General features: G+C 31.4%; 2 protein-coding genes across 2 annotated transcripts; both read left to right on the forward strand.

Moving 5' to 3' along the window:
- Positions 1-1,345: 1,345 nt before the first annotated feature.
- Positions 1,346-2,622, forward strand: LOC132800341 (uncharacterized). Its single transcript, XM_060813799.1, has 2 exons — positions 1,346-1,436; positions 1,658-2,622. Exons 1-2 carry the CDS (start codon positions 1,346-1,348, stop codon positions 2,620-2,622), a joined length of 1,056 nt encoding a protein of 351 aa, XP_060669782.1.
- Positions 2,623-8,086: 5,464 nt separating this feature from the next.
- On the forward strand, positions 8,087-13,553 carry LOC107428478 (bifunctional purple acid phosphatase 26). The gene is made up of 10 exons (XM_048481345.2): positions 8,087-8,245; positions 9,118-9,361; positions 9,708-9,908; positions 10,018-10,129; positions 10,351-10,577; positions 11,558-11,696; positions 11,937-12,157; positions 12,303-12,424; positions 12,557-12,718; positions 13,281-13,553. Exons 2-10 carry the CDS (start codon positions 9,188-9,190, stop codon positions 13,354-13,356), a joined length of 1,434 nt encoding a protein of 477 aa, XP_048337302.1. The 5' UTR covers positions 8,087-8,245; positions 9,118-9,187; the 3' UTR covers positions 13,357-13,553.
- The last annotated feature ends 13,461 nt before the right edge of the window (positions 13,554-27,014 follow it).

Genomic DNA, 27,014 nt, shown 5'->3' on the forward strand with positions numbered 1-27,014 from the left:
TCTCAACATGCCCAACAGTGTTGTTTTCATCCTTCACTACCAACATCTATGTCGCCAATTTATTAAAAAATCTCATATGGAAAGTCAAGTGCAAAGGAGAAGCTTCCATCGTCTCCAGGTCACCGATTTATACCCGTAACGTTTTTCCATTAAATTGGTATGAATGTTTTGACATAATTGGGAGAGGCATTAATGGGTTTTTATTGTGTTTTAATGGGCCATTATTGTCTTGCCGTGTCGCATTTTTTGAGAAGGAAGAGTCTTTTACAAAAGAAGTGGGTTTTTGAAAGTTGTAAAAACAGTGTAAATACAATCTTCCCCATTCTCGTAAGCTTTGGTAAAAGACGAGATTTTTTCATTTTGAGCATTGTGAATGTGGTAATGGGTTTCGGTGGTGCTTTGTCTTATTGGAAAATATGAATAAATATATGTAAATATACGTGGATATGTGGAATAAGAAAATTGAAAAATTAAAGAACGAAAAACATAACCTGTATACCTTTGATTTGATGAGCTTTTGATGGATCTGTCCGGTTTGTGTGGTTGTATAGACTTAGTTATCTGTGTGTTTTTGGTTTGGAAAAAGAAAAATAAATTGTGTATAATATTATGGATGGGCATATATTTATTTTTTGTTTTATAAAAAAATTTGTTTTTCGTAAAATTGTTTGCCTATGATATTAAGAATTTTTTGGTATTTTTTCGGTGAATTTTCATGGTTGGAATAGTGAAAAAAAGGGTGAAAATTTGCAATCAGATTGGTTGATCCGTTTGCCAGGAAAACCCGTCAAAATTGACCCAGCTAGAGGTTCAAGACGAGTCGGAAAATGGATAAGGATCGGGTCGGATTTTGGGTTAGTAAGCCTAAGATTAAATTTTGTTGGTTCTGGCCCAGTTGCAGAATCCAACCCGTGGTTAGGAAACTTGGCCCGTTAGAAACCTGGCCCAATTGTTTTATGGGCACACCACGTGTCGTGGAGAGGGTGGCACCATTTGGAGCATAGTGGCTAGGTGACGTGGCAATTGCAAGGCACATGTCACCATAAGGTAGGGCCTGTGTCACACATAGAGAGACCCATCATGTGTCGCAGAGACAATGTCATGTGTCAACCAACCAAAGTGCCATCAATTAACCAATGGATTGGGGACACGTTTTTGCATGAGAAAGGGCCACGTGTTGGTCGATGGCACATAAGGCATGTCGGACCAAGAGAGCACCATGTGTTGGCCAATGGCACATGACATGTGTTGGACCAAGAGAATGCCATGTGTTGGCCAAGGCACATGACACATGTCAGTCCAACGAGTGGCCACATCAGTGACACATTAGCTCCATGCAAGCATGATGGGAATGCCACATCAGCTCGATGTTGCTACCACGTCAGCAGGTGTGCCACATCAGCCATTCTGCCACGCCAACACGGGTGTCACGTTAGGTAATTGATGATGTCAGCCTAGTGGGTGTATAAAGTAATTTTGTGAATGTGTACAACAATTTTATGGGTATATACATGAATTTGGTGGGTGTATACAGAAATTTTTGTAGTGTATACAAATATCCTGAAAAATCACATTATTGTCTCTTTCTATTGGAAATTGATTTTAATTAATGTGTTGAAAGAGAAAACAACTGATTTCTGTTTTTGTGATTTTACAGAAACAGCAAGTGGAGATAATATAACTATGCCCGTTGCACAAGCACCAACTAATATTCCTGTGATTCAAATGTCTCCTCCTGCAAATCATGCAGAGAAACCAGAAAAATTCAATGGAGCACATTTTAAGAGGTGGCAACAGAAAATGTTGTTCTACTTGACGACACTAAATCTTGCAAGATTCTTGACAGAAGATGCACCACCAAATAATAAAGAGAGTGATAAAGAGATACTCATGGCAGTGGATGCATGGAAGCATTTCAATTATTTATGTCGGAATTACATCCTGAATGGCCTGTCTGATGCTTTGTATGGAGTGTACTGTGGCACGAAGTCAGCAAAGGAGCTATGGAAAATTTTGGACCGCAAATATAAAATTGAAAATGGGAGTTTCGGAAAGTTTGTTGTAGGCCGATTTTTGGACTACATGATGGTGGATTCAAAGCCATTAATGAGTCAAATACATGAGTTGCAAGTGCTCATTCAAGAACTTCTTACTGAAGGGATGATAATTAATGAAACCTTTCAAGTAGCTGCCATGATTGAGAAGTTACCTCCTAATTGGAGAGATTTCAAGAATTATCTCAAGCACAAAAGAAAAGAAATGAATATGGAAGTTCTTGTTGAAAAGCTTCATATCGAATATGAGAATAGGAGATCTGATAAGGGATCTTTGAAGGCCGAGGTGAAGGCCAAAGTTGTGGAGTATGGTCAAAACTCCAAGAACAAGAAGAAAATTGGAAGATATTCCAAATTGGGGCCTAAGGGAGGGATCTCCAAAAATGTCAAGTTTCAAGGCAAGTGCTTTAATTGTGACAAGATGGGTCACAAAGCTACGAAATGTAGATTGCCTAAAAGAGAGAAGAACAAAGAGGCACAGATGATGGAGCACATCACTAGAGAATGGTGGATTGATACTGGTACGACCCGCCACATATATCTGACAAGAATTTGTTCACTTCTTTGAAGCTAACTAAAAATGGGGAGAAAATGCTCATGGGGAATTTTGCCACGTCAGAAATCCAAGAAAATGGCAAAATAACCTTGAAGATGACTTCTGGAAAGGTGCTGACTCTTAATAATATATTGTACGTTCCAGAGATTCGTACAAATCTGGTTTCTGGATCACTACTAAGCAAACATGGTTTTCGCTTAGTTTTTAAGTCAGATAAGATTATTTTGTCCAAGTATGAAATGTTTGTGGGAAATGGCTATATAGTCAATGATTTATTTAAACTGAATGTAGTGACTGTAAAGTCAAAAGATAGAGTACCGAATGTAGAATTATAATTCAACAAGGACTTATTGATCAATTTATCTACATAAGTATGTTAAACGAGCTGAATTTTCATGTGTTTGTGTTTCAATGATAGCTTAGTCATTTTTAAAATTTGAAAGTCTTTTAAATTGTTGTTTTTTTTTTATTTTTTAATTGAAGGAATAGGCAACGCTTTTACACCAAAAAGCATTGCCTATTCCATGTTTTATTAGTATTATTTTTTATCATTAACTAGTTTTTTTATTGTTCATTTACAAATAAATACAAAAAATATTATTTAAAAATGTAAAGCAAAATTACTAAGCTGGTTGTTAAATGTTTTTTTATTTTTCAAGTACAGCTTAATTGCTTTTAAATTCTACAAGTCTCTTAAATTGGTTCTCTCTTTTTTCAAATTGAAGGAATAGGCAACGCTATTGGGTGAAAAAGCATCATTTATTCCATGTTTTTATTTTATTTTTTTTTATTTATCTTTAATTAGTTTTTGATTGTTCATCTACAAATAAACACTGAAAATATTACGTAAAAATATGAAGCAAAATTACTAAGCTGGTTGTTTAATTTTTTTTGTTTTTCAAGTACAACGTAATGGCTTTTAAATTTTGCAAGACTCTTAAATTTTATTTTTTTAAAAAAAGATTGAAGTAATAGGCGACATTTTTTGGTGAAAAAGCATCGTCAATTCCATATTTTATTTTATTTTAATCTTTAATTAGTTTTTTAATTGTTCATTTATAAATAAATACTGAAAATATTATTTAAAAATGTAAAACCAAATTACTAAGCTGATTGTTTAATTTTTTTTATTTTTCAAGTACAGCAAGGCATGTTAATTTTTTTTTTCATGATAATAGGCGGTGCTTTTACTACTAAAAGTGTCACCTATTTTTTTTTGCACTTCAATTAATTTTGTTACTATTCAGCTGCATATACGTATATTAATTAGAAATATGAAGCAAAATTATTAAGCTCTTACTTTAAGTTGTTTGTGTTTATATGATAGCTTTCTTTCTTTTAAAATTAACATGTCATTTAAAATGTTATTTTTATTCTTTTTTATTTTCAACACAATAGGCGATGCTTTTACTTCTGAAAGCGTCGCCTATTGTCTTCTTTTTTTTCGCATTTTAATTTGTTTGTTTTTCAATGATAAGTTACTTGCTTTTAAAATTAGCAGGGCATGTTAAAATTGAAAAAAAAATTATGAAAAACAACTTTTAAAATAAAAATAAAAATAAAAATAAAAAACAAAAGACGAGGCTTGTTTGGAAAAGGGTCACTAAATTCTTTAATAGGCATGCTTTTAAAAATGGTCACTAAATGTAGGATAAAAGATGACGCTTGTTTGGAAAAACATCCCCTATTAAAAAAAAACTATATCATTAATTGTTTGTTGAACTGAATACAACCGAAGCAATTGGTGTGGTGGTTTTTTTAGAGTATAAGAGGTTTCGGGTTTAATCTTTGGCATGATCTTGTCTGATTTTATTTTAAAATATTTTTTCAAAAATATAAAAATAATAAAAAAAAGGAGAAAAAGAACAGGATGGTTTGCATATGTGTAAATAAAAAAAAAATTTGAAAACAATAAAAAAAGAAAAAAGGTGAAAACCTTCCAATAAAAAAGAAAAAAATGTGCAAAGATTTTAAAATATTAAAAAGGACAGGACATTTCTAAAATTGAAACCAAGACCTCTCACTCTTAATAGATGCATCATACCACAAGACCAAATGCATGGTTCATTTTCAATTGAACAGTTTAAAATTAAAAATAGGTGATGTTTTTTCAAAAACAACATTGCCTTTTGTCCTATAGCGATACTTGTCGTCTATTTCTATATTTGGCGATACTTTTTTGAAAAAGCATCATTTATTTTTAACATTTAGCAACGCTTTTATCAAATACAAATTTGCAGAATTAATTATTTTATAATTCAAAAGCATTAGGCAACATTTTAATATCCAAAGCGTCATTTATTGTCCTAAAGTACTAAGCTGTTTTTTAATTTTTTTGTTTTTTAAGTGCCATATAATTGCTTTCAAAATTTGCAAATCACCTAAAATTGTTTTTTTTTCTTTTTTTTTTTAATTTTGAAGGAATAAGTGAAGCTTTTATAGCAAAAAGTGTCACATATTCTCTATTTTAAATTTTTTATCTTTAATTAATTTTATTATTGTTCATTTACAAATAAACACTGAATATATTAATTAAAAATGTAAAGCAAAATTACTAAATAGTTTCTTTAATTTTTTTGTTTTTCAAGTATGATATAATTGCTTTTAAAACTTGTAAATCACCTAAAATTGGTTTTTTTGTTTTTTGTTTTTTTGAAATTTGAAGAATAGGCGACATATTTGCTAAAAAATGCGTTGTCTATACCCTGTTTTTATTTTTTAACTTTAATTAATTTTATCATTGTTCATCTACAAATAAACACTAAATATATTAATTAAAAATGTGAAGCAAAATTACTAAATTGTTTCTTTTATTTTTTGTTTTTTGTTTTTAGGTACTATATAAGTGCATTTGAAATTTACAAATCATGTAAAATTGGTTTTTTTTTTTTTTTTTTTTTAGTTGAAGGACTGGGCAATGCTTTTATAGCAAAAAGCATCGCCTATTCCCTGATTTAATTTTTTTGATCTTTAATTAATTGTGTCATTATTTATTTACAATAAACAGTGAATATATTAATTAAAAATGTGAAGAAAAATTACTAAGTTGTTTTTTTATTTTTTTTTTCCTTTTTCAAGTACCATATAATTGCTTTTAAAATTTGCAAATCACCTAAAATTGTTTTTTTTTTTTAAATGGAAGGAATAGGCAATGATTTTATAGCCAAAAGTGTCGTCTATTCCCTATTTTAATTTTTTTTTATCTTTAATTAATTTTGTCATTGTTCATCTACAAATAAATACTGAATATATTAATTAAAAATGTGAAGCAAAATTACTAAGTTGTTTCTTTAATTTTTGTTGTTTTTCAAGTATCGTATAATTGCTTTAAAAATTTGAAAATCACCTAAATTATTTTTTTCTCTTAAATTTGAAAGAATAGGTGACGCTGTTTGAGCAAAATGTGTCGCCTATTCCCTGTTTTTATTTTTTTATCTTTAATTAATTTTATGGTTGTTCATTTACAAATAAATACTAAATATATTAATTAAAAATGTGAAGCAAAATTAGTAAGTTGTTTTTGTAATAATTTTATTTTTGGGCACTATATGCTTTTAAAATCTGCAAATCATGTAAAATTGTGTGTGTGTTTTTTTTTTTTTTTAAATTTTGAAGGAATAGGTGATGTTTTTATAGCAAAAACCGTTGCCTATTCCCTACTTAATTTTTTTTTTTTTTTATCTTTAACATACAATTTAGCAATATGAAGTAAAAATTGACGAATTTCTTTTAATTATTTCAAGAATTATAGCCGACGCTTTTAACAAAAAAACGTTGCCTAATTAGTTTCTTTTATTTTTTTTGGGGCAATGTTTACCATTTTTTTTTTTTTGCAATTTTCACTTAATTAATTTTTGAAATATTAACTAATTTGTTTGTTAAATTAAGGAGTTCAATTTTTTTCTTTATCATATCAAATATTGGCGATACTTTTACTATTAAAAGCGTTGTCTATTTTCTTGTAAAACTTGATTAAGTTTTTTCATGTTTTTTATTATGCATATAATTATGTGATTATACAAACATAGATAAGTGGTTGGTGAATCATTTTGCATGAGTCTAGCATACATATGATTCCAATTTAGACAAAACATAAGCATAAGATTGAAGCCGATACTTTTTAAACATTTATCTAGCGACGCCAAACAAAATGGTCATTTATTTTTGTATTAAACGACGCTTTAACTTTGATAGTTTTTGAAAGCATCATATATTTATACTATTTTATCCGATGCTTTAGTATCAGTGTCACGAATTTTTTTTTGCAGTTGTTTTTTTTTTTTTTTTATAATATCGCTAATTTAGTATCGCTAGATCGCTATTTTCACAGTGTAAATTTCTTTTATTTCTTCTTTTTTTGTAATAATTAATTTAAAAACTTAAATTTTATTTTATTTTTAATTAAATTTTATTTAAACTAAGTTATACTTTTCTTTTTTAAAAAATATATTATAATTTTAATCATATAAACTTTTTTAAGTTTGAAAAATACCTTTATTAAATATATTTGAAAAAATATAATATATTTTATAATATAATACATTTCAATGCATTTTGTAAATATATTTGATAAATTATCAAATAGTTTTTTTTAAAAATTCAAATCTACAAATTAATTTTTTTCAACTGATTTTTACAAAATGGTCAAAAAATTAGTTTTTTCAAAAAGAAAACAAAAGAAAAACGCATTTTAAATCAATTTAATTTTATAAGGTTATAATGCTAAATTAGTTTGTGAGCAAAGAATGAAGATGATTTATTAGAAACTTGAAAGTTGTTTTTGTATTTATCTCAATCCTTGAAGAGTGTAAATAAAATATTTTCTAAGTTTTTAGTACAATTGAGCGGAAGAGATTTCGAGATTTAAATTTGAAATTTAATAATGTATATTTAATGATTTTACACTGATCCAAATCTACATAATATAATAATTGAATATTGAGGGGGAGTGGGAAAGAGGAGGGATGTATCATTTATTTTGTAGCATTGAATTTTTGCTACATTAATAAAAATCATATTCCTTAAAAAAAGTGACTAAATTCAGACTTTGCTTGGCCAAAGTTTCCCATAAAAATATATTGAAGATATAGTGTTTTTTTTTTTACTTAATTTTTTGCATTTCTTATCAATAAAGAATCACAACAAAAATGGAATTCCCTTTAAGAATATGCTTACGACATCAATATCCTTTTAGCAAGTTGGTTAAAAGTTTGTCTACAGATTAATTTCATTATTTTGGCGTTTTTGGATCTTGACAGTCCACCAAATTCAAAGGCCCAGATTTCAACTACCCTGTGCTCCAAAATCGATCTTCATTGGACCAAAATATAAAACAAATAAACTGTCAGACACATCTGACAAGAAACGTGACCCTATCATCAGACAGACCACTAATAATTAGCCACGTGGCCCACAAGAATATTCCGCTTTTCCACGCAGGAACCAAAAAATCATTAAGCCCATCCCTGCTAACGTACGCCAAGCCATCCCTGCTAACGTACGCCATCCTCTTCCACAAACTTATTAGACTGATAATTAAGGCTCTCCCTCTTGAGCCAAAAAAAAAAAAAAAACAAAAAATTAAGGCTCTCCCTCTGCGTCTCTCTCTCTATCACTCCTCTGTTTTGATTTTCAGGTACTCTTCCTCTCTCTCTGACTTTGAAAGCATAATTTTGATTCAATAATTGCTGCTTCAAACCTTTTTTTTTTTTTTTTTTGGTTTCTTTGTTGCATTTAAAGTTACTGTTTTTTTTCGTTTTTTAATGGAGATTTTTTGTTTGTCTTTTTAATGGAGATTTTTTGTTTGTCTTAATGCAGTTAAACTTCTTGTTTTTTTCTGTTACAAAGTATAAATTGAAGCCAAATGGTCATTATCTGAACATTGTTTTTTTTTTTTTTTTTTCTAAAGTTCTGAAAAGCGAAGAGAGAAATTTTAGTTATTTCTTAGAAATGAAAATTCCCGGATGGGATGTTTTAGATGAGGATTCCGGTGTATATTTCTTCGAAATGAAAATTCCCGGATGACATATTTATATATTCTTTTTTTCTGTTCACGCGTTTAAATGTTGTTACTTGTTAATTAGTTTGATGGTTGGTTTTGATTGGATTGTGGGGATTCTGAAATGGAAACTTTAAAGGGTTTGTTCGAGTTTGATTTGGAATGGAGCTGAACTTGGAGTTGTCCAATTTTATTTTTTTATTTATTTTTTTTTTGGGTCCTGACCAATTTGGGTATTAGAACTCCGGTTTTGTGTGTGTCTATGTGAGAGAGAGCGAGAGAGAGTGCGCGTGGATACGATTAAGATTTCAGCCCCTCTCTAATACTTTTTTATAGTATAAATGCTTTGCTATTCTCCATTTTCCTCTAAAAGGTGGTTCTTCATAGTTCTTTTACACGTTTGATCCAACACAATATCCAAAACCCCGCACTCAACGTATTTTTCCCATGGTGTGCATGTCAACGTTCAATTTTATGGGTGATAATCTGGTTTTTATCTTGTGATACAGTTAGTTTTACCTATATTGGCTGGCTGGCTGGCTGACTGAATGATCATTCATTACGGGGGAGGTTGCTAAGATGAGGTTGATGCTGCTAGGTCTTATAATCACATTGTTTGTCTCAGTCAGCTTTTTGAACAAAGGGAATGCTGGGATCACAAGCACTTTCGTAAGGTCAGAGTGGCCATCCACTGATATCCCTATCGACAATGAAGCATTTGCAGTTCCGAAAGGTCATAACGCACCACAACAAGTAAGAACTTTTTGTAATTTTTTGCTGTATATACATCTTAGAATAACACAGAGCTTGGCATAATTTCAATCGTATATTTCTTCTTCTTCACCTCCCCCCCTCAATTATCTCTGTCAAATTTTTGTTCAATTGAACAAGGAAAACTCTTCCTCGATTGCTCCTATGGTTTAAGATGAAGAACAGTATAGTTGCAATATGGAATTAACATGTAGATATTCTAGAGTTGGTGCATTTGGTGTTATATCTCTCTACATCTATTGTACTTTTGTTGTCAAATTGATAGTCAAGTTCTTCCAAACTTGTTATGAATCTCATCATTCTGTGTCTTTCAAACATGCTATTGTAGGTGCATATAACCCAAGGTGACTACGATGGAAAAGCTGTAATCATCTCATGGGTCACGCCGGATGAACCAGGACCCAGTAAAGTGTTATATGGTACATCACAGAATAGTTATGAGTTTACAGCAAAGGGGACAGTCTCAAACTACTCATTTTACAAATACAAATCTGGCTTTATCCATCAGTGTCTTGTTGATGGACTTGAGGTAATATGTTTTGCTTTATGTAATTTACTAGGGTTGCATATACTGAATTATTTGTTAATACTCTTGGCCTTTTTCCCCGCTAAACCTTCATAATTTTTTTTTTTCCCAGTATGACACCAAGTACTATTACAAAATTGGGAGTGGTGAATCTGCTCGAGAATTCTGGTTTCATACACCTCCCAAGATAGATCCAGATGCTCCTTACAAATTTGGGATCATTGGTGAGTTGTTTTATGCTCAGGGTCTTCTGATAAAACTATGGTTTGAGGTCACTCCTTCATATTGGTCCATATTTCTTTGTCATTCTTTCCCAAGCTTAAGTTGGTACCACCTCTGTCTAGCTTATAAAAAATGCATTCACCTCTAATTGATATGTAAATCATAAAATTTCCGTTGAATTTTTTTGTACTTTATTGTGATTAATATTATTTGTATGTTGCAGGAGATTTGGGGCAGACATACAATTCACTTTCCACTCTTGAGCATTACATACAGAGTGGAGCACAGACGGTCTTATTTGTTGGAGACCTTTCTTATGCTGATAGATATACGTACAACGATGTAGGATTACGGTGGGATTCATGGGGTCGATTTGTTGAAAAAAGTACTGCATATCAACCATGGATTTGGTCTGCAGGAAATCACGAAATCGATTACTTTCCTTATATGGTAAGGTGTTAAGAAGTTTCCTCTTTGTTATTCTTTAGTTTTTTTTCAACTGTAAGTTCCTGATCTGATGACTAAGAAACAGAAGGGAGGGAAAATAAAAAATAAAAAATCTTCATAAAGCATCATCAGGTTGCTTGACCCTCACTATTATGCTAATTTTTACAATTCTTAACCTCTCATTCCACTGAAGAAAAGGGATATCTAAAAGTCAACTGATAGCATATTTTACTTAGATTGTGAATTGAGCAGAATAGTTGCATCCTTATCTATGGACAGTTAAAAAAGTCACCCATATTAGCTAAGTCATAATCATACTTCCATCTCTGCCAATTTTGAGAATTTGCTTAAAATATAATGAGCTGGTTAAGAGTATGCGTGGTAAATATGAGGCAACTTGACTTGACTGGATTTCATGTACTGAACGGCAGGTTACTGCTTCTTCTATATGTCTGTTTTCCTAATATGTTATTTCTCTTTCTTTTTGACTTTTATTTTTCAGGTAAATTACATATGCACCCCATCTACGATAACATCAGTTTTAGTTTATTGCTAAAATGCTAGTATTTTCCTGTGAATTTAAATTTTGGCATGATGCATCTATCCATCTAGGAAAAAACAAATAAAGATTAATCCATGGGATTAAAATGCAAAATATTTACTTCTTATGCTTGTAATCGAAGATAGTGAACTATATACTATCAGGGACATGGTGAATGTGTAAAATATTTACTTCTTGTGCTTGTAATCCAAGATAGTGAAATACTGGATTGTTATTTACTATCAGGGACATGGTGAATGTGTTCTAGTATAAACAGAATGTATTTTAGTCCTAAGAAAATACCCTTGTCATAGAGTGAAGAGATATGAAATCTTGCATACTTTCGTTTTGAGATTTCATGAAATTCTGTGAACTTTCACTTATCAGTTAAATATATCAAATCTTTATGTTTGAGTGTTAATTTTTCAATATTTATATATAGGAGGAAGTTACTCCTTTCAGATCCTTTCTTGAGCGATATCCCACTCCTTATCTAGCATCCAAAAGCAGCAATCCTCTTTGGTATGCAATCAGACGTGCATCAGCTCATATAATTGTTCTATCCAGCTATTCCCCATTCGGTAAGTTCACAATTTCCTATATTCTTTTATTTGTAAATATCCTGCAAAATGAATAATTTATCAGCTAGACAATTTTTCATGGCCATTAGTAGTCTGGTTGTGTGTTAAAACCAAAATTAAGGTTTGCAAAATTTTCGCCATTTTCATGTCCTTGTTAGAATTGGGAAGAATTTCTTATTTTTTCTTTTTTCTTTTTTTTCTTCCCTTTGTGATTTTTATATGAATTTTAACTTTCAACAGTTAAATACACACCTCAATGGGAATGGCTGAGTGAAGAACTAAAAAAGGTGGACAGAGAAAAGACACCTTGGCTCATTGTTCTTATGCATGTTCCAATCTATAATAGTAATGAAGCACACTACATGGAAGGTGAAAGCATGAGAGCAGTATTTGAGAGTTGGTTTGTTCACTACAAAGTTGATGTTGTCTTTGCTGGTCATGTCCATGCTTACGAAAGATCAGTTATGCTCCTTTACCACTTTACTCGTTCATGATATTTGATTTTGCAAATTGATGTGGTCATTTTTAAACACCTAACCAGTCTATTTACCATTGATTGTGATTGGCTAGACCCAGTAATCATGTTTCTATTCCTCTTTATTTCAGTATAGAATCTCAAATATACACTACAATATAACCAGTGGTGACCGTTATCCTATACCGGACAAATCAGCCCCTGTTTACATAACCGTTGGAGATGGAGGAAACCAGGAAGGTCTTGCAGCAAGGTGAAGTTTTACTTTTGTCGTTTACTACTTGTTAAGGCCTTTTAACAAAGAGAGTCTCTTATTCTTGATTAATAAGGAAATTACTGTTCTTGTACCCATGTTGATTAACAATAATTCCACTGGTAACTATAGGTTTATAGATCCACAACCAGACTATTCGGCATTCCGAGAAGCCAGTTATGGACATTCTACATTTGAGATTAAAAACCGGACACATGCATTCTACCATTGGAATCGCAACGATGATGGGAAGAAGTTGGCAACCGACTCATTTTTATTGCACAATCAGTACTGGTAGAGTCGATCAAAGCCATTCTCCTTCCTTTTTTACGGCAGCTAATCAGCAAGCAATGCATATTTTTATTTCTGTAGTACTTGGCATCTGAAATGTCAGTCTTGTTGAACTGCAAACATTTTGCCCATTTAGTGCGAGCCATAAACATTTCAAGGCAAAGGGGGGGAAGAAAAATAATAATAATAATCCTTTGTACTTTCCCAGCTCAAATGAACTTCCAAATAGAGCATAATAGATAGAAGAGAAGTGTCATTATTGTACACAAGAAAAATCAAAAGCGCTAGAGATTTTGATGTAAAATAGGAAAAAGAAAAACTGAATATAGAATGGAGATGCAAATCTAAACAATATTTCAGCATCTTAGGACCCGACCATCGTAATATAATTTCATTGGTTTTATTAACGGTACTGGTCCTGTACTGTATTCAATAGCAACAGTTGGTTATATGGTCTGTGTATAATTTGCTTTATTTTTATTTATTTTTTATTTTTTGGCTTTTCCCCCTTGAAATGGAAATCTTCTTGAGAAGATTGATTTCTCTTTGTTTTTGGTAATGGCAGGGGTAGCAGTCATAGAAGGAGAAAACTGAAGAAGCATTATCTGAGAAGTATTGTTGAGGGGATTTACATTGATTGATAAGTTTACAAACCCAGTTCCTTATGATATTATCTGCTCTGAGTGAAATAGAAAAGCCATCGCATGCATTGGCACACCAAACTGCTAATTATTGCTGGCTGGTGAATGATGATCTCATGTTTTAAGTAAACTACATAAACACTCCTGATTATTATTATTATTTAAATCTATTCTTATATAATAGATTTTATGGAGTAGACGTCTGTATATTTTTATATTTTTATCATGTGGATTTTTATAGCTTTTTAGAAAATTATCGTTAACACTCGTATGTATGATAGTATTGATGATGATTTTTTTAAAAATTATCATTTTTATGAACATCAGCACGATAAAAACGAATGTCCGAATATCCACACCATAGACAGATTCTTTATATATATATATATATATATATATATATGTGTGTGTGTGTGTGTGTGTGTGTGTTTGTGTATATATATATATTGCAGATATACTTTTATTTATGTTTTAAATCTTTTCCAAGTACCCCTTCATAAAAACGCATTGATCCAAAATCATTATGAATTGCAATGTAACAAATTTATTTGACGAAAACAATAGGAGGAAATTTCAATAGAGAAATAAAAAAAATTGTTTTACCGCATAAAGGAAGGGGAAATAATAAATTTTTAGTAAATCCAGCTCTAAGTTTTTTATTTTAATTAATTATTTATTTTCTACGTAATTCCGGCTCTAAATGTTACATCATTCACCGTTACACAAATTTCAAAGTATGAACATCATTTTAATCATTAAAAATTTAATGCAGTGGGTTGATAGCGTAAGAGGTGTAATAATGGATAGGTTAAGAGGCGTAAAAATAGATAGGGTAGTACGAACATGGCACATATATGACATGTTGAAATTAGATAGGGCACAAGCATGGCACGATATGTTTAGGTACGCCTCCACACAAATTGGCCCATTAGCTATGGACAGCAAAAGTTTATGATTGGACCATATAGGTAAAGCTCACGCTTGGTTTGAATAATTTATTAATAAATATAATTCAATTAATATTTTTTAATTGTTTACTATCATACTTCGCTTATTTAGATATTTTTGCTTTAAAGTTATATAATTAATTAATTAGGTAATTTCTCTTTTGGTAGTACTTCTGAAGTCTTACTAAGTGCTGCTGAGAGAGGGGAAAAAAAGTAAAGAAAAAAATAAACCTGCTTATGTATTTGGGAAAAGAAAAATCTTTTTTTTCGTAAAAAATAAGTACTACAAAAATGAAAATAAAATAGTACAAATAGCATTAATTAATCTATAAAATACCATAAATAACTTTAAAAGTATTTTTTTATTATTTATAATCAAATATTCATCATTCATTTTTGTTAGTGCTAATAATAATTTAAACCAACATGCTCACATTAATCAGATTATTCATCAATATGTTAAGCATTATAATCATCTATAGATCATAACACTATTTTAAAACCTTGATACATTATTCTTAAAAGTACAAAGCAAACAATCGTGATAGTAGGTACCTAATGAACAAACAATCAGGTATGGCTAATTGATACAAAATATATAATATTCTCCCACTTGAATTGTATAATTGTCATATATAACAAAAGACTTCCTTGCTCTAGAATCACCCAAAATAAATTATCATTTCATCTAAGTATATTATATGTTGACAGGGCATAATAACAAACCAGACTAGGGAGTAGAGGATTTCTTAGTCAATATTTTAAAATTAGATACTATTTCAACTGAGCACTTTACATGTCATATGCTTAATCTAGATAGTAGAAATTTAACTTATCATTTATAATCCCTAAATACATAATACCATTTCATTTGAGTATATTGTATACCAGTAAGATACAACAATCTACTCAAATTAAGTAGTAGAAATTCACCAAGACACCTATAGATCAATATATACATATACAAAGTAAAAGTCTAAAAAACAAACCTGTAAATATAAGAAGTAACAATATGCGTAATAAATATCTCACATATAAAATAATAAATCAATGATGATCTATAAACATTCATGTATTGCTCAATAATGCAATACTCAAACAAATAAGCAATACTCAATATAGACATTATCACAGATTACAAAATAAGCTTCCATTAACCCACAGCAATTTCAACTGCTCAACAATCTCATCCGGAATACATGCTCTTCAAATATGCTTGTTGATAAGCCTTTGGTCAATGGATCTATTACCATGTTGTAAGTTGGCATGTGAATAACAACAACGAAGTCTTCCACAACTTTCTTCTTCATTATATAATACTTTACATCAATGTCGCGCCTTATGTCCCTTTCAAATTATTAGAGAAGACATTGTTGTAATATTATCATAATACATCGTAATAGGCTTTTTAATGGAGTCAACTATTTTTAAATCACGAATAAAATTTTAAAGTCAAACTACATGATGAGCTACCTTATAGCATACCACATACTCTACTGTCATGGACTGCTTTGGACTCGCTAAGACACAACTCCTTTTATCATGATGAATATATATCTAATAATAGATTTTTTATCATCCACACAACATTTATAATTAGCATCACTATAACCAACTACATCAAAAAAGTTGGTGCGCTAATTAGTCAACATATAATCTTCAGTACCTTAAAGAAAGCTAAAGACGTTCTTGACTGCTTGTTAATGAATAAAAGTATAGGATCAAGTGTAACACTCTAATCCGAGAAAATACCCTGAATTTGAATTTTTAACCACGTTTGACCAAGATTGACCTGTGTTGACCAAGTGGGTTCCACGATTGACTTTTTACGGTGAGAGAAATTTTGCATTGACCAAGATGCCATGGCGAAATACTCATCAATACGAGTTTGTAGACTCATACTGCACCAAAATTGGAGCTAAGAATAAAAAGTTGTAGTAAAAAAAAGATGCAACTCGGACTGATCGATGAGTCCAGAGTTGACTTTTTATGTATATGGATTTTTATATTGACTCGTACTATGTAATAGTGCTCATTGATACAAGTCCGTAAACTAATAGCACGCTTAATTTGGACCTGCGGTTGAAAAGTTATGGGTCTATAAAGTTATGTCTATTTTTCTAAGACGGACTTTGCCGAGTAGTGGAATATTTAAAAGAGTCTCTTATTTATGCCACATGTCATCAATTGGAAGGTGCCACATGTCACATTTGGAGAGGGCCACTTTCACAATGGGAGAGGACCATGTGTCACTTTTGAATAAAAAAAATTTTTCTTTTTCTTTTTCCTTCCCTCTCTCCCCTCCCACACGTGCAAGAAATGCAATGTTTCTCTCTCTCTCTCTCTCTCTCTCTCTCTCTCTCTCTCTCTTTTCCATTGTCTGGCCGTTGGCCATACTCCAGCTGTTGGATGCAACACTCGTAAGCTGATGTGATGGCCCATGGTCGAACAACCTTGGCCGTCCAATTTCTAGTCGTTTGGCCAGCGGATGCACGGGGATCGGTAGTCCAATGCCGATGGTGGCGTTTCCCCCATTGACCAAATTTTCGGCAATCTCCAACCGCAAGCTCGGTCTCTTCCTATAGTTTGACTCCTTAATCTTAAAAATGGCCTCCATTCATCTAAATTCCAACCGTTTGTGACATACATTCAAAGGGAGCTTAGCCGAAACTTTTGAATCGTTTTTCGACCACTACAGGCGATGTTGAGTCCAACAGAGATTAGTAACGTATTCCTCATCTCTTTAGCATTCCATTGGTACCTTGTTTATAAATTATAATGGTGTATTTGAAAAGTTGTCATTTTTGAGTGAATTTTGTATTTAATATGATAATTATATTAAACAGTGTATCTATGTACATGTTCATGTATGTATGTTTGCAAATGCATATTTTTGTACATATATATATATATATATAGATAAGTATATGTGGATACTCTTTAGGTATGTGTGTAGATGTATATATATATTAAGTATATGATGAATATATATATACATATATATGCTTGTTAAAAGAGTTGTATATATATGAATATGTATATGTGTGAATCTATTGTATATATATATGAATATGTATGTGTGTGAATCTATGTGACTATATATATATATGAGTGCATATGAATATATATATATATATATATATATATATGGAGTCGTTTTTATGGTAAGGACTGTTCGCATGTGAACCAAGGAAAAATATAATAATTTTTCTCTCACACAGACAGGGAAAAGATGACGGTTTTTCCAAAAACCATCGTCTTTTCCCTTCGTCCGCATGCGGACGATCCTGACCGTAGAATTATCCTACATATATATATACTTTTGTATAAATACATTTATGAGCATGTATATACTTGCTAAAAAGATTGTGTTTATATGTATATGACTATATATGTGTGTGTGTGTGTGTGTGTGTGTGTATGAATGTATATGGATAAATATATATATATATATATATATACTTTTGTACATATAGATGTTTATATATATATATATATATATATTTTTTTTTTTTGTGTTATTAAAAATTTTGAAAAATATTACGTATGTTTTAAAATTTAAGAAAATTGGTATTTAATTTTATTGTGTAAAACTTCTGTGATTTAAATATATTTGTTATATAAAGTTATATTTATGATTTTAAAGAAATTAGTGCGGTTATAATTAATTTTATAAAATTGTTGAATTTATGTGGTTGTTTAAAGTAAATATGAAATTTTATGAGTTTAACAAAAGTGTATCGAATGCGATGGTAGTTTATCGAATTTCGATATTTATGATATTGTAAATTTTTATTATTTATAGATATACCATACAATACTAGTGTTTTGTACTATATTCATGAATAGTTTGCAAGTATGTATGTCCATCCAATGGAAGCCATGGGTATGAGAGTTGGCAAATATTTTACACAGTGAGCATCAACCGCCCTCCTTAGCCATAGGATTGTTGGTTATTATATTATGGTTTAGCGTGCAGGTTATATATATGGTCGTCCTTTGTAAATTGTGGTGAGTGAGGGTTAGCAAGTCTTTTGTATAGTGAGCATCAATGGTCCCCCAACTTAGCTGCAGAACGGCTGGTTATTATGAATTCGCACACACATAAGTATGGCCATCTTATGGGAACCATAGATCTAAGGATTGGCAAACATGTTGCACTGTAAGCATCAGTCAACCTCTCCTTGGCCGAAGAACGGTTGGTTTTGTCATGGCATGTTATTAACAATTGGTGCCTCAGGATGCCAAGGTGACTGATTGCAGATTTTCCTCTTTAACCTCTCCGTCAGAGTAATGCTTAGGATGCCAAGTATTGTCCAAAACCATTGGTATCTTGTATGGTGCATCAAGTATCTTTTTCATATTTATATATATATATATATATATTATGTTATATCCATATGTAGCACACTGCACAGGGGCAACGACCCAATTCAGCCGATGAATAATTTATTCTCGTAACTCTGTTGCCTACGAGACCAATGGATCGGACAACCACTATAAGCAACTATCCCAGACTGAATTGGTAGCAATATACTTGCGACAGTTGATATCATATTACCATACATTAACATATTATATGGTATATCGGGCATATCTCCGGTATGAGTGTGCGAGTTACATAGAATATTTATAAATTTATAAATTTTTATTTTATTTTATTTTATCTATTCATGATTATGATTTTCTATATTCTCATTATTTGTTATTGTAATAATAATAATTATTATTATTATTACTACTAATTATTATTGGTATTATTATTATCATTTGTTGTTGTTGTTGTTATTATTATTATTATTATTATTACTACTACTACTACTACTTGTCATCGTTATTATTATTTGTATTCGTTATCATTTTTAATATTATTATTATTTATCATTGTTACTAATTGTTAATTACTATTATAGTTATTATTATTATTCATTATGATTATTATTATTATTATTGTTATTATTATTATTATTATTATTGTTTTGTTATTATTATTATTATTTGTGAGTTTGTTACTGTTATTATCATCATTAATGTCAACTGCATACTTATTGTATTTGTTCAAACGGACAAGTATTATAGCCTTTGGGCGAGATACTGTAGCCTTTGGACATGTTACTCAAACTTTTAAAAGGTCCTAACATCACTATTATTGTGGCTATTATCATTATTAACATTGTTGTTTTTATTATCTTCTACTTGCGTTTACAAGTTTGAAATATTTGCGATACATTATAATAACGTATTATTGTACTAAGTTGGTGGTGTGGGTGAACATGAGTCATAAATATATTTATGTTTTATTAAATTATTTCTTACATCTATAACCTTGTGCTATTGTTATAGAAGTCCTGAAAATTTGTAGAAAATCTTATAGCAAGGTGAGAGGAATAAGATGGTATAATATTGGAGTATGTTTTATGTACATAGAATTTTTGAGACATACTCAAACCCTTAGGAGAGATGCTGCCTAATTTTTCATAGGACGGTCCGGTAGTATTTTCGTAGTCAAGGCTCATCTAGAGTTCTGATAAAGAATCTTAGGTAGGTCCTGACATCAAAATTGCTTATAAATCTATCAAGCACACCCACTGCAAAAGCAATATCAAACCATATACAATCTAGAGCATACATCAAACTACCAACTAGAGAAGAATAGTAGACGTCTCTAATTGACATTATGTCCTTATTATTTTTGGAACACTTGCCCTTAGAAAGCTTTTCACTTTTTGTGGTCGGTACACCTACAAGAGAACAAATGTGTATATCAAACATTTTCAGGATCCTATCAATGTGAGCTCTCTAAGATAACTTTAACACATAATTAATCCTGCCTTGAAGAATTTTAATGCCCAAAACAAAAGAAGCCTTTCTAAGATTGTTCATGTCAAAATGCTGTATAGCATCTCCTTTGTCTTGGTTAACAGGTCAGTGTCATTAGTAGACAAAAATATTTGATTAACATCCAATACTAGAAATATGAAGCTACTTCCACTAACCTTCATATATATGCACTTGTCAACATCATTTTCCTTAAAGTCATTCTTGATAACAACTTCTTCAAACTTAAGATACCACTATCTCAAAGTCTACTTAAGACCATCAATTAACTTCTCAAGCTTAAAATCCAAATTTTCATTCTCCACTATTTGAAAGCCAACTAATTGAACCATATATACGTCCTCATAAAATCTTTATTTAGGAAAGCCATTCTAACATCCATGTGATGTAACTCCAAGTCATATTGAGCTATAATAGTTATAATGATTTTAAACAAATCCTTTGTGGATAAAGGGGGAAATGTCTATTTATGGTCAATTCACTCCTTCTACCTAAACCCTTTGGTAATAAGTCTAGCATTATTCCTATCCACTTGACCATTGGAGTCTCTCTTGGTCTTAAATACCTATTTGCACATAATATTTTTGCTACCATCTAGCAACTCAACCAAGTCACTATACTATTTGATACAATGGATTTCATTTCATCTTCCATTGTATCTAACCAAAAGTTTGAGTACTAACTGCTTATGGACTCCTCATAAATGAATGAATCTGACTTAACTTATGTCAAACTCATAATCCTACAAATAAATCTCACAATCATCAGGTATAGCGGATCTCCAAACCCTCTATAAAATCCTTCAAGGCACATCACGTCTATTGTAGTTGGAACATCATGCTCTTCTATAATGGGTTCACCCTAATCAAACCATTGGCTCATCTATAACCTAACCAACAATATCTCTAGCAAAAACATCAATATTGGGAATGAAGACGCTTTCTTTTTTGAATTCAAGCTCCCTTGGACCTTTGTTGTCTTCAATGCCAAAATCATTTTCAAAGTGAATAGCCTTATCTATTTCAACTATTGTGGTGTTGTAATATGGACAAAACAATCTAGAACCTTTGGATCGTATATGATAAACAACAAAATAACTATTAATGGTTTTAGGATCCAACTTCTTGATTTGGGGATTATTAAACTTGTATGGAGTTTTAGGGACAAAATTACTTGGCAACTAATTCAGAATGCGAGCAGTTGTCCTCAAAGCTTCTCCCCATAAGTAATATGGCAGACTAGAATTTTCTAACATGCATCCCACCGTATTTAACAAAATACAATTTCTTCTTTTAGCTTTGTCATTCTGCTGAAGATAACTGGATATTGTATATTATGCATCAATACCGGCCCGATGCAAATAAATCGTAATTGACATTGGATTTTGTCTAGTCTCATCATATCTGCTATAGTATCCACCACCCTCAGACCTCACAGCTAGGAGTGGGCAAAACGAGAATCAACCCGACCAAACCGACCGACCCAAACTATTTGGTTCAGTTTGGATTGGATTTAAGTCTTTAAACTGGTCGTTTGGTTACGGATATTAAAAAAAAATAAATAAATAACCCGTCATACTCAATTCGGGTTACGAGTTGGAAGAAATTTTACCCAACCCAATCTGATCCATCTTACATAATATGTTTTATAATTGAAGATTGATAATTAAAAAAGCCTAAAGAAATTTTATACAATTTTGGTCCAATGTGTAAAATTTATATTTCAAAATAGCATAAATAAACATGTCAAAAAAATATATATATAAATAAAGAAGTTTGGGCTGAGGCCCAACATGAGGCCCAAACTGATCCAAACCATGAACCCAACCCAAACCGACCAATGGCCATCGGTTTGGTTCGGTTTCAAGTTGAACGTGGTGGTTGATTCAGTTCAGTTTTGTACCAAACTCAAACAGAGAAAGAGCCCATAAAACCGAACCGACCCACACCGAGCCCACCCCTACTCATAGCTAATGGTTTTAGGATTCAACTTCTTCATTTGGGGATTATAAAACTCCTACGAAGTTTTAAGGACAAATTTACTCAGCAATTGATTCAGAGTGTAAGCAGTTGTCTTCAAAGCTTCTCCCCATAAGTAATCTGGCAAACTAGAATTTTATAACATGCATCCCACTATATCTAACAAAATGCGATTTCTTCTCTTAGCTTTGCCATTCTACTGAAGAGAATCGGGTATTATATACTATGCTTCAATGTCCCACTCATGCAAATAAATTGCAAATGATATTAGATTTTGTCCAGTCTCATCATATCTACCACTGTCAGACCTCACAGCCTTCAGCTTCTTATTCTTATAAACCTCTATCTTCATCTTAAAAGGTAACAAGGAGCTCGTCTTTTTATGGATAAGCTCAACATATCTATAATGAGAGAAGTCATTAACAAATGTAATAAAATACCGGTAACCTCTCAAAGTGGTTGATGTGAAAGGACTAAAGATTTCACTATGGATTAGTTCCAAAACATCTCTATACCTAGCAATCATATCATTTCTAATTTTAGAAGTTAGTTTACCCTTTCACACATTCAACACCAAGTTGATAAATCGAAAAAGTCAAGATTAGGAAGTATTCTATCTTTCACCAACTTTTACATTATGTGTCCAGTAATATGTCCCAGACACATCTGCCACAACATAAAATAACTATTATTAATTCTTGGACTTTTGGAAACAACAATAGAAACAACAACAATATTAATAGAAGAATTGAAACTATTACCAGATAAATCAAGATGATATAAATTGCTACATAAAATTCCACAACCAATAAATTTACCATCCTCACAAAGTTCAACTTTCTTATTATCAAACAAAAAACAGTAACTCTAACTATCTAGAAAAGAAACAGATAATAAGTTCCTTATTATTGAGAGTATTGATGCGTTCCTTTTTATCAAAAGGAAAACAATAGTTTTAGATAGAAAATAAAAGAAGAAATAAGTAGAAAGGAAAGAGATCAAGAGATAAAAATAGAGTCTGATCAGGAATAAACTTTATTCATTCATATCTTTAACATACAAGTAACAGACTTATATATTCATTCTACCACAACTACACGAAATAAATAACCACCACCAAATGATGTCAATCATGGCAACTAATTGATCTGTAATAATACTAATAACTAATAATTTAATAAAAAGATATATAATAATAATATAGGTCCATATGATTCCTCCCATCTTGGAACATGCTTGTTCTCAAGGATAGGATCAAGTAATGTCCTTGGAGAAGAGCCACTTGATCTCTTAGATAGCTTCATTCTTTAGGGCTTCAACTAGGGCTTCAGAGGCTGTCGACAACATATCATCATGCATGGCTTCAACATTGTCCAAACTCACACCAAATTCAAGAAAAATGTAAGCATTGTTGGCTTATCCTGGGACATAGACTTTTCCTTTTAATACTTTTGGAATCGTTCCCTTCTCATTCAAACTTATATAAAATAGACCTTGAGGTTGCTTGAAGATACTCCCATTTTTTTGGCAAGCGTTGCCAACTATAGGAGTATAAACGACCGAAAGAAACTCCTCAACACCACCATCGACAGTAGATTTGGGGTCCATGTTAAGTATTGAAGCATTATCCTTTTTGTCCATCAAAGTGCCCTTCATCAGACTTTTTATGTATGGCTGTGGTTGATAAACACGCAGTGCTTACAACTCTGCTAGTATCATCTAAAATGTCATATTGATATGTTGGAAGTTGGTCTCATGCTTGGCTAGAATGGCTTGAATTTCTCTACGAAATTTAGCTTTTATTTTTTCTATAGGTATCCATGGTACACTGACTCTGATTGTGTTTCTACTGTGATGAAAAGTTTACTTCCGATCATCGGTGCCTACAGCCACAAGTTTATATGATTGGAGAATCAATTCCCTTGGTGAATGGGAAAAACACAAAACAATTTGTGAAAGTCCAAACATTAAGGTTCCCGAACATAACTTGATTTCATCCTTGTGGACAAGGATGTTTCAAGGGGGAAGGAATGATATGAACCCATGTCTGCATGTCCAATATATGGTGGGTGAGGTGACAGAGCAATTACAACATAGCAAGGGGTGTTATAGTTATCTATTATACTATTATAGTTGTTGCTTAATTAATATTGACACATTTCCACTATGTGGTGCAATTATTTATTTCTTAGGGAATATGGGTGTAATCGTTATAGATTTAATTAGTTGTAACTAGATGATTTTTATGAAAGAATTTTTATTCCTAAACAAACTCTAGAAGAAAATAAATAGCGTATAAAGCAACCATTAACTGTTATTATCAACTGCTTCTACAAATAATTTGAGGTTTATTCTAGAAACCTCTTCTCTTGGTTTGCCTTCAACCTCCAACAATCAGCATTTTTTTGTCCATTGTATTAATTGCATTTTCCATTGAAGAACTTTTTCTTCTCACCTAATATAGAAGCATCGTCCCTGTGTCCCTTTGACTTCACACTAGAAGACTTTATCTTGTTAAGCTTGAATCCTTATCCCTTCTTTGAAGGAATCTTCTTAGATTTGTCCCCTTAATGTGATATCATAGCAACAGATCTCGACCTGTTCAGCTTGACATCATTCGCTTCTTTGACAAGAATAGCAATCAACTCCTCTAAGCTACATCTTCTTGGTATTGAGGCTTGACCTGATGCTATCAAATTAAGAGGGGAGGCGTCTTGTCATAGTATAGGTCAAATACTCCTTACCAATATCTATTTTTAGATCTTTGAGCTTGTTGTAATAGGAAGAAAGTAACATAATATGCTCTCATGCACTTTTGATCTCATCATATTTGGTATTGCTCTAAAAATCTAAATAACGATATTTCTCATTCATTTTAAACTTGATGAACTTTTTCCTAATTTGCTAAGAATTTTTTTTGGCAGTGTCCATCTTTGAATGTTAACGTATATGGAGTCATCCATATAACTCCATCATCATCATGCAATAATTGTTGGAATGCTTCCAATCCTTATAAAGTTTCTTGATCGTAGCATTATTATCATTAGTTGGAAACTCCGTTATATCCATCTTCAAAGTCATATCCAGCTTTATGAAAGTCAAATTCATTATCAGAACTTTCTTCCATTTCTAGTAATTAGTCCTATCTAATTTGATTATGGCAGTCATAGGTAGAATATTAGGAGTGCTACCGGATGTAGGAATGAAAAAGCACAATAATGCATTTAAAATATAGAACAAATGCAAATACTATCTTCCAAGCCTTTTTAATGTAAAGCAAAAAATACAATTATTACGAGGGCCTTTGTAGTATAAAAGATACTTATACACTACTCAAGGACAGTCAACCAAATCACAACAATTAAATGCATTAAATAAATCATCGACATGGTAACTTAGGTACTACAATTCATGGTATTTAATGAACTTCAACGGCCATTTTAAGCGTCCTACAAAGTAATTAAAACCACTGACAAGGTAGCTAATCACTTATATAGATCCTGGTTCATAAATGAGATGGAATAAATATATTGGCAATTTCATAAGATAGGCAAGCTAAGCTTTGTGATAGATAAGTACTTAAATATCTTATCCACTAAGCTAATATTATACTGACATCCACAAATCGAACAAATTAGGTATCATAAAAATTAAGTACCTAAGTTTCATTTACTATATCAACCTATATTTTGTTGGTACCTATAATATAGACAAAATAAATCTTACAATAGGTGAGTATTTAAAATTCTACATTAGTATACAAACTAGGCATAAAGCCTTTTTAAGGAAAGCCATACACATTCAATTTTGACCATGGCCATTTTAAAATAAAATAAATAAAATAAAGTTAGGAATGAAATGATTTTTTAATAAAATAAAGAAGAAATATAAAATAAATAAAATATGGATTTTTTTTTTTGAAAAATCATGTTGATGACATCAGCATGTTAATATCACCCTCCATCATATGACACATTGCTTGGCTTAGCCAAGGGAGTAGCCAAATGACAAGTGGTTTTCTTTGTCTTCACCCCAGATCAAGTGCACGAGTTGACTCGGGTTGCAACTAACTAGGGCAAGCCTGACCCGCCTGAAAATCAACATTTTGGCATTTTTAATGGCAGTCAATTCATCTAATGATCGTCAACAATGTTCCATGGTCAATTTCACCGATAAACTAGCCAAAACAAATGCCCAAAAGTTTAGATTCGGCCAAGGTTTTCCACGGGTTCAATGGTATTCAAAAGGGATTTCAAACCAAAACAAAGGTTTAAGCTCATTCCATTCCATTCTAAAACCAAGATGCTCAGGCCTTAAAATCAATTAAAAATGAGTTTTCGAAAATTGCATGCACTTGGTTATGAAGAAAAATAGAACATGATAACAATTTGTTTGCACAGTCAAATAAAATAAATGAAACCATCGATTAATTGATAAAAACGTTATTTCACAAACAATCTTGGACGGATTATAATTTACATATACTGGTTATAGATCATGAAACATAAACTATAATAGAACACCGATCATAAAAAAATAATAATAATAATTGATAAATGTGGCTCTCATAAAACACCTGACGAAATTTAGATTAGCAAAACATAACTCTTATATATCATAGATCATAAATCAAATATAGATCATGAAATACAATTGAATAAAGTATGAGGCTTTGATACCAATTGTTAGTGGTAATAATAATTTAAATTAATATGCTCATAATAATTAGATCATCAATTAACTTTTTTTTTTTTGGTAGAATACCAATCAACATATTAAGTACTGTAATCATCCAGAGATCATACACATAGTATTAAACTGTATTAAATGAATAAAACTAATTAGAACCACTAACCTCCAAAAGCAACTATTAAAAATCTATCTATGAGCTTAC

Source organism: Ziziphus jujuba, chromosome 1 (assembly GCF_031755915.1).
Source record: "Ziziphus jujuba cultivar Dongzao chromosome 1, ASM3175591v1".
NCBI classification, from domain to species: domain Eukaryota; kingdom Viridiplantae; phylum Streptophyta; class Magnoliopsida; order Rosales; family Rhamnaceae; genus Ziziphus; species Ziziphus jujuba.

Coding starts and splice junctions, on each gene's coding strand:
- LOC132800341 (XM_060813799.1), top strand. CDS start 1,346: ATGGGAATGCCACATCAGCTCGATGTTGCTACCACGTCAGCAGGTGTG. Junction 1,437..1,657: donor CAACACGGGTGTCACGTTAG/GTAATTGATGAT, acceptor GTGATTTTACAG/AAACAGCAAGTGGAGATAAT.
- LOC107428478 (XM_048481345.2), top strand. CDS start 9,188: ATGAGGTTGATGCTGCTAGGTCTTATAATCACATTGTTTGTCTCAGTC. Junction 9,909..10,017: donor GTCTTGTTGATGGACTTGAG/GTAATATGTTTT, acceptor TTTTTTTCCCAG/TATGACACCAAGTACTATTA. Junction 12,158..12,302: donor TCCATGCTTACGAAAGATCA/GTTATGCTCCTT, acceptor TCTTTATTTCAG/TATAGAATCTCAAATATACA.